General features: G+C 36.9%; 1 protein-coding gene and 1 non-coding gene across 10 annotated transcripts in view; both read right to left on the minus strand.

Annotated features, from left to right (window-relative positions):
- Ncoa6 (nuclear receptor coactivator 6) overlaps positions 1-15,424 on the minus strand; it is a 95,553-nt gene that overhangs the window by 49,814 nt on the left and 30,315 nt on the right. For all 9 annotated transcript variants that reach the window (XM_074074595.1, XM_074074600.1, XM_074074599.1 and 6 more), the window contains one exon: positions 6,269-6,550. In XM_074074595.1, the coding sequence (XP_073930696.1) occupies positions 6,269-6,503 (235 nt within the window). In that variant the 5' untranslated portion in view covers positions 6,504-6,550. The remainder of the gene's footprint in view (positions 1-6,268; positions 6,551-15,424) is intronic.
- LOC141423584 (U6 spliceosomal RNA) lies at positions 9,572-9,678 on the minus strand. The gene has a single exon (XR_012448429.1). It is a non-coding gene; the product is annotated as a U6 spliceosomal RNA (small nuclear RNA).

The following is a 15,424-nucleotide window of genomic DNA, read 5'->3' on the forward strand; positions in this document are numbered from 1 at the left end:
TTATCTCTCCTATTTAAAAGTTCAATACTTACATTTAAAATTTTAATACTCATATTTAAGTATTCACTGGGCATCCCTGTGCAAGAGATATTCATAGATATGGGACAAACACTTTTTCCAAAGTCCTATAAATGCTTTAACTTACGTAGGGTTTAATTAAGTTTTGATTTTTTGGGGGGGGGCAATACTTGTGGCTGAACTCAAGGCCTTACACTTGCAAGCAGGCACTCTACCACAACTAAGTTTTGATTCTTTTTGGGTTTTTTTTTGGTGCTTCTGATGTTTGAACTAAGGGCTTCATGCTTGCAAGGCAGGTATTCTACCATTTGAGCCACGCCTCCAGCCCCAAATTTTCATTCTTTTTGTTTTTGATTTGGAAAATTACCCTACTTTAGAGGCTGGGGTGCAGATCAGTGGTAAAATGCTTACCTAGTATGCACAAGACCCTGGGCTCAACCATCAGCACCACCCCTCCAAAAAACCCCAAGACTTCTACTTTATGCAAGGCTACAGTTTTAGCCAGGCGCCCGTTGCGCATGCCTGTAATCTAGCTACTCAGGAGGCAGAAATCAGGAGGATCTTGGTTTGAAGCCAGCATTCATGAGCCCCCCATCTTGAAAATACCTAACACAAAACAAGTTGGTGGAGTGGCACAAGGTATAGGCCCTGAGTTCAGGCCCCAGTACCACAAAACAAACAAACAAAACACTATAGTTTTCACTGAGGCATGTCAAATTGAGGAAGAAAAACAATATAACTTTAACAATTAACCTTCAGTTAGGATAGAAAAACATTATATTTTAGCATTACATCAATTCTGAAAAGTCAATGCAAACTTCAAGGACTTTTTTTTTCCTCTTTTTTTTTTTTTTTTTGGTGGGACTGGAGGTTACATTCAGGGCTTCACACTTAGGTGCTCTACTGCTTGAGCCACACCTCCAATTCATTTTGTTCCATTTATTTTGGAGATGGGGGTCTCTAGAACTATTTACCCAGGCTGGCCTCAAACCGTGAGCCTCCCAATCTCAGCTTCCCAAGTAGCTAGGATTACAGGAATGACCCACTCACTCCTGGCTCAAGGGCATATTTTTAAAACAAGATACAAAAACTAATTACTGCAAAAACTAGGTTATCCACATGCAAAATGGTGGGTTGGATCTAACATGATACACAAAAATTAATCAAAAACGGAACAAATACCTAAACATAAGATCCAAAGCTCTTAGAAGAAAATATATGGCAAAAGCTTTGTGACACTGGATTTGGCAGTGATTTCTTGAATATGACACCAAGGGCATAATCAATGAAAGGAAAAAAATTGGAAAACTGGACCTAAGAAAAAATTTTATGGGGTCAGGTGTGCTGGTGCATGCCTATAATCCTAGCACTTAGGAGGCAGAGGCAGGAGGATCATGAATTCAAGGACATTCACTATGTGCATGAAAAGACACCATCAACAGAGTAAAAAGGCAACTACAGAAGGAAGAAATTATTTACATGTTGTATATCTGATAAGAGAATGAATTCAGTAGAGACAGATCATAGCAAATCCCTAAAACTCAACAACAAACAACAACCTACCAGGCATATGTCTATAATCCCACTACTTGGGAGGCAGAGGTAGGAAGACCTCAGTTTGAGGCCAATCCATGCAAAGGTTGGCACAGGACCACAGCTGAAAAAAAACAAAACCAAAACAAACAAACAAAAAGGACTGGAAGTGTGGCTCAAAGTGGGGAGGTTCTGAGTTCAAGCCACAGTACTGCCTCCCCCCACCCCCTAAAAAAACCCAAATCAAAACAACAAAAACTGATTAAAAACCAGGCAAAGCAAAGGCCACATGTTCTCTCTCATATGTGGATACAGACCCCAATACAAATACAAGCAATATCATATATACATATAAACATACACAGAACATGTACTCAAAAGTGGGACTGGTAGAAGAGACTTAGGGAAGAAAAGAAGGAAAGAAAGATAGTGAATAATAATGAAATATATCCCATCTGTGTAGGAACAAGACACAAGGAAACACACTGGAAACGGATGGAACAACACAGGATAAGGTAAAAGGATGAGGAAGTGCAGTGGAGGAGGGTTTAGACTGAATTAAGCACAATATATTTACTGGTAAAATACCAAGGTAAAAATCTCACTGAACAACCAATAGTAATGTAAACAATGAAGGACAAAAATGTAAAATAGGTCACACTAAGAGAAAGGACACTAACAGGAGAGGGAGAGTAAAAGAAAGTGAATATGGTTGATGTACTTTCTATACAAGTATGAATATGGAATATTCAAACCTGTGATACCACCATAAGAAGAGGAGTAAGGTAAAAAGAAGAATAATGGAGGGGATGAACAAATTCAGGGTAAAGTACATATACAAAATGTCACAATACAATTCCCTGTATAACCATCAAATAAAAATATCTTTATTTAAAAAAAAAAAAGGACAGGAAGGTAAAACAGCTGGTCCGCGGGCTGGTACTATGAGCAGTGGGGAGGATATAAGGAAAGGGTGTAGGAGGGTGAATATGGTGGAAATATTATGTATTCATGTATGTAAATGGAAAAATGGAACTATTCTAAGAATGGAGAAAGGGGCGAAAGGAGAAAGATGGAGGGGGTGACTCTAACTAAGATATAAGCTGCTTTGTAAATGCCACAGTGTACCCCTAGTACAACTATAATATGTTAATGAATAACTTTTAGAAAGAAAAAACAAAAATAAATTTAAAAACCGGCAAAGAACTTGCATTTTTCCAAAGAACATATACAAATGTCAAATTAGTGCATGAACAGTCTTCAACGTCATTACACTAACCATTACAGAAATACAGTCACCAGACGCTGGTGGCTTGTGCCTGTAATCCTAGCTACTTAAGAGGCACAGATCAGGAGGACTGTGGTTCAAACCCAGCAAATAGTTTGAAAGACCCTATCTTGAAAAGAAACCCATCACAAAAAAAAAAACAAAACAAAACAATAAAAAAACCCTACAGTGAAATACCACATCACATGTATTAGGATGGCTACTATGAAAAAAAAATAGAAAATAACAAGTGTTGATGAGGATGTGAAGAAATTGGGACCCTTGTGTACTGTTAGTAGAACATAAAATGGCACAAGGCGCTATAGAACTGTGTAGTGATTGCTCAGAAATGAAAGATAGCATTATCACATGATGCAGTACTGTGAAGAGATAATTGTATACCCATGTTCATAGCAGCATTATTCACAAACATGGAAATAACCTGTTTCATAGCTAAAACATGGAAGTAACCTGTGTCTATTATCAGATGAGTAGTTAAGTACAATAGGGTATAGACGTACAAAAGGAATATTTATCCTTAAAAAAGGAGACAGTTGAAGGTAATCTTGTCACGTTACAACATATATGAACCTTGAGGATACTACAGTATGTGAAATAAACTAGTCATAAAAAGACAAATATAAGCTGGGTGCTGGTGGCTTACGCCTGTAATTCTAGTTATTCAGGAGGCAGAGATCAGGAGGATCAAGGTCAAGGACACCCCAAGGAAACAGTTCTTGAGACCATATCTCCAAAATATCCAACACAAAAACAGGGCTGGTGGACTTGCTTAAGTGGCAGAGCACCTGCCTAGCAAGTGTGAGACCCTAAATTCAACACCAATAACACCTTAAAAAAAAAAAAAGATACTGTATGATTCTGCTTATGTGAGGCAGACACCAGTTAAAATCAAACAGAAAGCAGAATGGGGCTGGGGTAAAGGGGAAATGGAGAGTTATTCAATGGGTATAGAATTTCAGTTTTTACAAAATGAAAAGTTACAGAAATGGCTGGTAGTGATTACTGTACAACACTATGAATGTATTTAATGTATTTAATTACCACCGAACCTTACACTTAAAATGGTTAAGATGGTAAATTTTGTTATATAGTTAACAAAAGAGGTAAAATTGTTTGCAATTACATTTTATAGATTAGAAAGCAAGTTCTAGGCTCTGTTAAAGTTATTTAAAAACTCCAAAGTAATTTTTCTTTTTGTCATGAACTCAGCTAAACTAAATCTTTTATATCCTTTATTCAGTAAGACATCCCAATATTTAAAAAATGGTCATATAGGAATATCTTCTCAAAATCAGAAATATCTATGAATAGATGAGAGTTCCTAAATGGCTCCTAAGGCTCTTTCCAGCTCTTAATATCATTTTATCCCAGATGCTAATTTATCTAAACAAACACAGAACTCACTTGTTCTAATGTGAAAAAAAGAGACCACTTGCTAAGGTCAATGAAACTAACACAATTATAAGAATTTGAAAAGATTACACAATGTTTAGTCCACATCTATTTTATAGGGAAAAAAGTGAGGCACAGAAAAGCTAAATGATACTGGGTGCCAATGGCTCATGCCTGTAATCCTAGCTAAGGAGGCAGAATTAGGAGGATCTCAGTTTGAAGCCAGCCCAGGCAAACAGTTCATGAAACCCTATCTCGAAAAAAACCTTCACAAAAAAGGCCTGGTGGAGTGGCTCAAGGTGTAAGCTCCGAGTTCAAACCCCAGTACCAAAAAAAAAAGCTAAATGATTTTTCCCAGAAACACAGATTGAGAGAAGGCATTAAAATTCAGCTCTGATTCTCAGGTCAATTTCTTTTCCATGACATTTATGTATCTAAATAGCAAAAGTCAGGAAAATTTTGGATTCTGATTCCACAGAATACAGCTACTATCAGGCTTCACCCCAACCTGAAAACTCTTGGAATCTTGGAACATGTTCTTACGTAAATGTCACATTTGTTTATGGTAGTACCAACTGTGATATGATTGCAGAAAAATCTGTATTTATAACTCAGTTATTGTCTATCAAAAGCTTTTAAAGCCAGGTGTGTTGATGAACAACTGTAATCCCGGCACTTGGGAGGCTGAGGCAGGAAGACTGTAAGCTCAAGGCCAGCCTGGGTTACAAAGCAAGAGCCTATTTTGGGGGAAAAAAAGTTTAAAATTTCCATTATATTTGAGAAGAATTTGACTTAAAATACTTTCAGACCAAGAATATAATCTGATAGCACTATAAATCTACTTTTGATAATTTACTTAAAAGCCATAAATAAACAGATTCAGCAATTTATAAGCAACAAAAAATGTGAGAAATTAATAACAATGGGCTGGGTGCCAGGGTCTCACACCTGTAATCCTAGCCATTTAGGAGGATTGAGGTTTGAGGCCAGCCCAGGCAAATAGTTCATGAGACCTCCATTTCCAAAATAACCAGAGCAAAAATGGACCAGAGGTGTGGCTCAAGTGGTAGAGCACCTGCTTAGCAAATGCAAACCCCTGAGGTAAAACCCTAGTCCCATCAAAAAAAACCCAAACAAAAACAAAACAATTTTCAGGCCCAGCCAGACCCTTATGTGACTATGATTAGGGTTATAATGATGGTAACAATGGCAATTTCAACACACTAGTATCTATTCAAGTTAGAAGTTGTGATAAAAGGATAAAATCTAGGCTTTTCACTATGTCTGAAGGGATTAGATAACTGTGCTAACCCCAAAAGATGGTGAATATCTAAACCAAGTTTCAAAAATGTAAATGCCCACCAGACAAGCATGTGAAGAGGCCAGATGAGAACTGTGGTGAAGCTGCCCTTGGAAAAGGGAGAGGGTTCAATGTTAGCGAATCCTCCTAGTTTTAAAGATAAATTTAACAACCTGGGTTTTAGTGTAAGACATCTCAACTTTTAAAGCATTGGCCATGAAATTCAAACATCAAAAACAAAACACCCAAATGCTAAAGCAGGTCAAATAACACAAGGCTGAAGGCTGGATCCAATAGACTGTCAATTACTGACCTCTGATCTAAAATTTAAGGGAACAAATTTAAAGTATATTTTAAGTAGACTCAAAGAATACTTTATTTTTCTAATCTTTAAGGAGCCCTGGAGATTCAGTTTAACCTTGTCAATTTACAGATAAGGAAACTGAGGCCAATGAGTTAAAAACAATAAATAAATTTGGTACGGAGAATTACTCCTACCTACTAGAGCAGATAAGGATTTTTATGTTAAGCAATGATTTATTAGTTCAGCTCCTCCATGTATTTAAAAGAAACATAACATTTTTATTTTTAAAAAATCCTAAAGTTCCAATGTTGCACTTAAAATCACCCTTCAACCTAGTTTAGAAAACTTACTTTACAAAACTGGAAGATAACCATGAAAGGGCAAATACTTCAAAAAGAGTAACAAGAAAGAAACAATAATTAAAGCAAATTACCCATGTGTAACAAATTGGGTACACTCTTCAATATTGCATCCAATTTCCATTTGAAGTCTTTATCATCTATATTTCCTTTGAAGGCTACAAAAATTGTGGAATCTTCCAAAATACTATCACTTTTTGTGTCATCATCTTCTAGTCCAGAGTCAAAATCCATCTCTGAGTCTTCCACTGTTGATGAACACAAGGAAGTATAGATGTCTTCTAAGTTTGGAAGGTCATCCAAAACCATGGTGAGTATTATTCCAGAAGCATATGTAAAGTGAACAGTAAGAAAACCTTTGAAAAGAGAAGATGCAAAAAGTATTACAATGTATATATTAAAACATGTATGATCCATTGTTTTGTGAAAACTGTAATTTATTTGCTAGGTAATAAGAACAGACTATAAAAATTAAGAAATTACATAGTTTACTGAACAGCTCTTGGAGAGAGAAAACAGACTGTAGATGACTACTTCAAGAGACTCATTCATGCCAGGTGCTGGTGGCTCATGTCTGTAATCCTAGCTACTCAGGGGGCAGAGATCAGGAGGATTGCAGTTTGAAGCCAGTCCGGGCAAATAGTTTGCGAGACTCTATCTCGAAAAACCCTATCACAAAAAATTGGGCTGGTGGAGTGGCTCAAGGTGAAGGCCCTGAGTTCAAGCCCCAGTACCAGAACAACAACCAAAAAAACAGACTCATTCATGGCCAGTGGGCCCAAGACAGCTTCTGCTGTTGCTATTGCTTTATTATGATTGATCACTGAATATCACCTATATAGTAAATTTCCAGTTTACCTAATGATTTCACTTCTTATTGGGGCTCTTTTGTTATTAATATTTTTTGTGGCACTAGGGTTTGAACTCAGGGCCTCATGCTTGCTAGGCAAGTACTCTACCAACCGAGACACTCCACCAGCTCTTACTGGGGCTCTTCTAATCTTTTCTAAAGAATTTAAGAATAAATGTGATATTCTGGAGAAATTGAACAAGCAAACGCAGTATTTATTCTACTTTTCCAGTAAAAATCATTTTAAATTATGAAATAGCTCCATTTCATGAAAGACTGAAATAGGAATGAATCAATTGGTTTTATAGAAGAATGCCAACTTAAATGTCATAAAAATGATTAGAAAGCTGGAGGTTGAGGCAGAAGAACTGACTGAGGCCAGCCTAGGTACACAGTGAGACCCTGTTCCCCTCCCCACCAAAAAATTACAACTTTGTAACCTCTAATAATATAATTCAAGCAAGAATCACTAATAAGGATAACACATTTGTCAAAAACTGAAGAAAACTGGATATTCACATGACGCCAAAGTATCATTCCAGAGATTTGTTGCTGGCAAAGGGAAAACTGTAACTTCACAATGGAAAAAAGATCAGTGTCACCACCTGAATGCAATGATCAATCTTTAGCATCAGCTAGCAAAGAAACAATCAGAAATTATGCACAATACTAAGTACACAGCATTACCTATGAAATATTCTTGCCAAAAATCTTAAATTTAATCAAACAAGTCTGTAACAGGGCATAGAGGAGTAACAGGCAACACCATGAGGAAATAATTAGATGAACTGAGAGTGTATGATTTCTACAGGACACCTGGGTAGGTCTCTAAAAGGTGAGAGAGATCCTCGGGAAGGAAAAGGGTGGTTAGGACTGTTCTGCACTCCCACATTTCTCCCCTCCGGTGCACTCAGTGCTGTTTGCTTGCCCCACTCTCCTGCACATTTGCAACAGGATCACCTTTTGGCTTGGCAGTTTGCTACTACCCCTTGGTGGAACCAGCCCAGTCCACAAAGACCGTAAGCTTACTGAGGTTAGCAGTAGCATCTAATACACAAAAATACAGTGAATGCAGCTCTGACATTGACAACATATTCTCGACTACTGGTCACTCAGCTTCATCTAATACACAACAATATGGTGAGAATCAGTGGAACCACAATAGACTCCAGCTTCTCCACTGTATCCCCCAGATCTGGCGGTTTTCAATGTTAGATGACTCAGAAAGAAGTGTTTTCCAATTCTTTTTGTTTTAAAATTTTTTTTTACTATTTTTTAATACTGTTTTTATTTTATTGTGTATTTTTGGCAGTACTGAGATTTGAACATTTTATCAAAAAAAAATCTTTTATGAGTACTGAACATGGTGGTGCACACAAGTAATACCAGCATTTGGAAGGCTGGGGGAGAAAAATCTTCAGTTCAAGGCCAGCCTAGACTCCACAGCAAGTTTGAGGCAGGCTTGGGTTACAGTGAGACTCTGTCTTAAAAAAATAAAATCTGTTATTTTTTATTCCTCTTCTTACTTTTATCAAATTTTATTTATGCATTTTTATTTTGTAATTGGACTTTTAAAATCTCTTGGTCTTTTCTTTTTCCTCATATACTTTTCTTTTTCTTTTCTTTCTTTTTACCCCTTCCCTGCCCCTTTCTTTATTTAATTCTTTTATTATTACTACTCTTACCTTTATTATTTATTATTTTGGCAGTACAAGGAATTGAACTCACAGCTTTCCCTTGCTAGGCAAGTGCTCTACTACCTGGGCCACACCCACAACCCTGTTAGTTTGTTTTTCAGATAGAACTTTTGCCCAGGTCAGTCTCAGACTGCAATTCCCTATTTCCACCTCCTAAGCAGCTGGGATTATAGACATGCACCACCACACTCAGCTTGTTTTTGGCCTCGCTAACTTTTTTCCAAGCCCAGGTTGGCCTCGAACTTTGATCTTCCTATCACTGCTTCCTGAGTAGCTGAGATTATAGACATGTACCACCATGCCTGGATCCTTCATTAATTCTTTTTTTTTTGGCAATACTGGTGTTTGAAATTATGGGTTTAGCAAATGCTGTACCACTTAGGCCACACCCCCCAGTCACACTTTATTAATTTTTAACTTCATAGTTTATCCTACATTACTTGTGCCCTCTTTTTTTCTTTGGTTATTGTTGGTAGGTAGTTATCCTATTTCTAGCATATATTTATTGTACAAAGGTAAGCTGAAGGGTAGCTCAAGTAGCAGAGCACTGGCCTAGCAAGCAGGAAGCCCTGAATTCAAACTCCAGTACCGCCAAAAAAGAAAAACCAAAACAAAACAGTTTTCATTGTGGTATTTCCACAGATTCACATAATGTATTTTGATCATATTCACCCCCTCTATTACTCTTCCTTATTCCCTCTCCTCTCAACCTCCCCCCTCTTTAACTTTCTTACAAGTTTTTGAAATTGGGTTTCATTATGAACTTTTCAAATATGCACAAATGTACTTTGATCACATTCGATCCCTCTCATCCTCTCTTTTTCCTCTCCCAAAATATGGAACACTTCATGAATTTGCATGTCATTCTTGCACTGGAGCCATGCTCATCTTCTCTATATCGTTCTAATTTTAGTATATATGCTACCAAAGCAAGCATAGTAGTTGTCTTTAATTGGTTTTCATTTCTACATCAAGTCTGTCTTGGTGTTGTTGCTGTACCAGCAGTTTGTTTCTCCTCGTGAGTGGTACTGGGGATTGAGTCCTCAAGAGACACCTTCTCATTAAGAAGATTCCCATATAAACTGATGAACAAATTGCAACAGAGAAACACAAGAAATATGAAAAAGTAAAGCAATATAACCCCTCCAAAAGTTTATAATTCTTTGGAGCCAGGCACCAGTGGCTCACACATGTAATCCTAGCTGCTCAGGAAGCAGAGATGAGGATTGTGGTTCAAAGCCAGTCCAGGCAAATAGTTCCCAAGACCCTACCTCAAAAATACCCAGCACAAAGAAGGGTTGATGGAACACCTCAAGTGATAGGTCACCTGCCTAGCAAGCGTGAGGCAGGTGATATATCAAATCCCAGTGCAGCTAAAAAAATTGAAAGTTCATAGCTCTCCAATATCTGAATCTAAAGATTTTTTGAAATGGTTGAAATGCTGGACAAGGAATTCAAAAGTCTAGTTTTAAAAATGATCAATGACCACAAGGAGGATTTAAATAAACAGATGAAGTAAAAATGTCAATTTAAGACACAGATGAGAAATTCAGCAACTTAGATAAGAAATTCAGCAAAGAGAGAAAGAATCTGAAAAAAATAAAAGAAAAACACAGAAATCCCAAAAGTGAAAACTTCAATAAATCAAACAAAAAAACAATCACTAAATCAGGTGGAAGAAAGAATATCAAGATTGAAACATAGGTGAGGAATTATTACATCAAGATAGCAAAAATAAACAAAAATCATGAGCACAACATACAAGACTTCTGGGACACAATTAAGAGACCAAACCTATGAATCTGTGGTGGACAAGAAAAAGCTGAAATTACAGATTAAAGGCACAGAAAATCTACTCAATGAAATTACAGCAGAAAATTCTCCAAAACTAGGAAAGAAAGAGGAGGTATTTACAACCTCAAAAAAAAAAACATGACTAGGAAAAAAACCTCTCCACATCATATAATAGTTAAAATGCCCAGAGTACAGAACAAAGAATACTGAAAGTTGTGAGAAGTGCCAAGTTACTTCAAAGGCAAGTCTATCAGAGTAACAGCTGACTTCTCAGCAGCAATCCTAAAGGCCAGGACAGAGTGGTGTAAATGACAAATTTCAAGCCCTAAAAGAAAATAACTGCCAACCAAGATTATTATATCCAGCAAAGTTATTTCTTAAAATTGGAGAAGTAAAAACCTTCTGTAAGCATAAGCTAAAGCATTTTATGACCCCTAAGCCAGCACAGCAGAAAATACTTTAAAGGAATACTACACACAGAAGAGGAAGAAAGATATGCACAATCATGAGAGCCCAGGAAAGAATAAATTTCACTAGAATAGATAAATGAATGAGAATTAGGAAAGAATCAATCTTTATTAACCCAGAAAACCAGCAAACCTCAAAGACGAAGGGAGAAATCAGTACATACCTCTCAACAATAACCCAAAATGTAAATGGTTTTATTTAGCCAATTAAAAGATGTAGACTGGTTGAATGGATTAAAAACCAAGATCTGACACTTTGCAGGCATAATCACCGAGAAAAGGCATAACTTTGACTCCTCCACATCTCCAGCCGGCGCAGAGAATCTCCACTTCACGTTAAACTGAGAACCGAGGAGGCCCCCGGGCCGCCAGTGGCCGGCGCCCATACGGCTTGGGAAGACGCGGACCAGCTTACTGTCGATTAGTACACTAACACTCCCTGTTTATACCTTTGAAACTCTCTTGTCTGATACCTTGTTCTGCTTTCTCCCTCTTGTCTGTATATTTGTTTTCCCCTTTTCTTTAACTTCTTGCTTTCCATCTCAGCTCACTCTTCCATTCTCAATATTACCATTGTTATTATTACAAGCTAGAAAATACTTAATTACACACAGTACAGGGACAGTAACAACACCAAGGACAATGACAGGAAGACAGAAAAAACAAGGAAACCAGTTTCCCAACAGCAAAAAATTAGTACAGGAACCAGAGGGGAATGAAGAGAACAGAAACTCAGAGCCAGACTCCAACAAAATGAAGATAAACTATGCCAAAGGACCCAATGAAGCCTACAAGAATAATTTAAAAGAAGACATACTACAAGTACTCAATGAGAATTTTATAGAGATGATACTGGATAGGGTCAACCAAAATGTACAGGAGACACTCAAGAAATTCCAAGACAATAAAAATAGAGAATTTGAAAAAGCAAAAGAAGAAATAAAGGAAACCATAGAAGCACTGTATAAACACCAAAATGAAAGAGAGAACACAATGAATAAATGGATAAATGAACTCAGGACAAAAATAGACAACAATAAAGAAGAAAACAGCCAGGATATGGAAAACCTCAGAAAAAAGAACGAAACAGAACTGCAAAACAAAACGGAAGGCCAATCCAGCAGAATAGAACAAACAGAAGACAGAATCTCAGAACTTGAAGATGAAATGGTAATTAAAGGAAAAACTGAAGAACTACTAATTAAACAACTCAAGACCTGTGAAAAGAAAATGCAAGAACTCACTGACTCCATCAAAAGACCAAACTTGAGAATCATGGGCATCGAAGAAGGAGAAGAGGTGCAAGCGAAGGGAATGCGTAATATATTCAACAAAATAATAACGGAAAATTTCCCAAATCTAGAGAAAGATATTCCCATACAAATGCAAGAGGCCTCCAGGACACCAAACAGACCAGATCAAAATAGAACTACTCCACGACATATCATCATTAAAACAACAAGTTCAGAAACTAAGGAAAGAATATTGAAGGCTGCAAGAGAGAAAAAACAAGTAACATACAAAGGTAAACCCATCAAAATCACAGCAGACTTCTCAACAGAAACATTAAAAGCAAGAAGAGCGTGGGGTGAGATCTTCCGGGCACTGAATGAAAATAACTTCAACCCCAGGATACTCTACCCAGCAAAGCTATCATTCAAAATAGATGGAGCAATAAAAGTCTTCCATGATAAGCAGAAACTAAAACAATATGTGACCACAAAGCCACCATTACAAAAGATTCTGCAAGGGATCCTGCACACAGAAAGAGACACCCAACTTAACCATGAAAAGGCAGGCAGCACCAAACCACAGGATAAGAAAAAGCAAGACAGTAGAGAGTAACATCAAGTTAGGTACACACAATCAAACCTTCAAACAACTAAGATAACTAAATGGCAGGAATCACCACATACCTATCAGTACTAACACTTAATGTTAATGGACTTAATTCACCCATCAAAAGACACCGTTTGACAAAATGGATTAAAAAAGAAGATCCAACAATTTGTTGCTTACAGGAGACTCATCTCACCGACAGAAATAAGCATATGCTTAGGATGAAAGGCTGGAAGAAGATTTACCAAGCCAATGGCCCCCGAAAACAAGCAGGAGTAGCAATACTTATCTCTGACAAAGTAGACTTCAAACCTACATTGATCAAACGAGATAAAGAAGGACATTCCATACTAATAAAAGGGGAAATAGACCAAAAGGAAATAATAATCATCAATCTGTACGCACCCAATGTCAACGCACCCAATTTTATCAAACATACCCTGAAAGACCTAAAAGCATATATAAACGCCAACACAGTGGTTGTGGGAGACTTTAACACTCCATTATCATCAATAGATAGGTCATCCAAACAAAAACTCAATAAAGAAATCCAAGATCTAAAATATGCAATAGATCAAGTGGACCTAGTAGATGTCTACAGAACATTTCATCCAACCTCTACACAATATACATTCTTCTCAGCAGCCCATGGAACCTTCTCCAAAATAGATCATATCCTAGGGCACAAAGCAAGCCTCAGCAAATATAAGAAAATAGAAATAATACCATGCATACTATCTGACCACAATGCAGTAAAAGTAGAACTCAACAACAAAAGTAAAGACAAAAAACATGCAAACAGCTGGAAACTAAATAACTCATTACTTAATGAAGAATGGATCATCGATGCAATAAAAGAGGAAATTAAAAAGTTCCTAGAAGTCAATGAAAATGAAAACACAACCTACCAGAACCTATGGGACACAGCTAAGGCAGTCTTGAGAGGAAAGTTTATAGCCATGAGTGCATATATTAAAAAGATTGAAAGATCCCAAATCAATGACCTAATGATACATCTCAAACTCCTAGAAAAACAAGAACAAGCAAATCCCAAAACAAATAGAAGGAGAGAAATAAAAATAAGAGCTGAAATCAACGAAATAGAAACCAAAAAAACCATACAAAGAATTAATGAAACAAAAAGTTGGTTCTTTGAAAAAATAAACAAGATCGATAGACCCCTGGCAAACCTGACTAAAATGAGGAGAGAAAAAACCCAAATTAGTAGAATCAGGAATGCAAAAGGGGAGATAACAACAAACACCATGGAAGTCCAGGAAATCATCAGAGACTACTTTGAGAACCTATATTCAAATAAATTTGAAAATCTAAAAGAAATGGACAGATTTCTAGATACATATGATCATCCAAAACTGAACCAAGAGGAAATTAATCACCTGAATAGACCTATAACACAAAATGAAATTGAAGCAGCAATCAAGAGTCTCCCCAAAAAGAAAAGTCCAGGACCTGATGGATTCTCTGCTGAATTCTATCAGACCTTTAAAGAAGAACTGATACCAACCCTCCTTAAACTGTTCCATGAAATAGAAAGGGAAGGAAAACTGCCAAACACATTTTATGAAGCCACTATTACACTTATCCCAAAACCAGGCAAAGACACCTCCAAAAAGGAGAACTATAGGCCAATCTCCTTAATGAACATTGATGCAAAAATCCTCAACAAAATAATGGAAAATCGAATTCAGCAACACATCAAAAAGATTATTCACCACGACCAGGTAGGCTTCATCCCAGGGATGCAGGGGTGGTTCAACATACGAAAATCAATAAACGTAATAAACCACATTAACAGAAGCAAAGACAAAAACCACTTGATCATCTCAATAGATGCAGAAAAAGCCTTTGATAAGATCCAACATCATTTCATGATAAAAGCTCTAAGAAAACTAGGAATAGAAGGAAAGTTCCTCAACATTATAAAAGCTATATATGACAAACCTACAGCCAGCATTATACTTAACGGAGAAAAATTAAAACCATTCCCTCTAAAATCAGGAACCAGACAAGGATGCCCACTATCTCCACTCCTATTCAACATAGTACTGGAATTCCTAGCCAGAGCAATTAGGCAAGAAGAAGGAATAAAAGGAATACAAATAGGTAAAGAAACTGTCAAAATATCCCTATTTGCAGACGACATGATCCTATACCTTAAAGACCCAAAAAACTCTACTCAGAAGCTTCTAGACATCATCAATAGCTATAGCAAGGTAGCAGGATATAAAATCAACATAGAAAAATCATTAGCATTTCTATACACTAACAATGAGCAAACGGAAAAAGAATGTATGAAAACAATTCCATTTACAATAGCCTCAAAAAAAATCAAATACCTAGGTGTAAACCTAACAAAAGATGTGAAAGACCTCTACAAGGAAAACTATACACTTCTGAAGAAAGAGATTGAGGAAGACTATAGAAAGTGGAGAGATCTCCCATGCTCATGGATTGGTAGAATCAACATAGTAAAAATGTCTATACTCCCAAAAGTAACCTACATGTTTAATGCAATTCCCATCAAAATTCCAATGACATTCATCAAAGAGATTGAAAAATCTA

Source organism: Castor canadensis, chromosome 5 (genome assembly GCF_047511655.1).
Source record: "Castor canadensis chromosome 5, mCasCan1.hap1v2, whole genome shotgun sequence".
In the NCBI taxonomy this organism is placed as follows: Eukaryota; Metazoa; Chordata; class Mammalia; order Rodentia; family Castoridae; genus Castor; species Castor canadensis.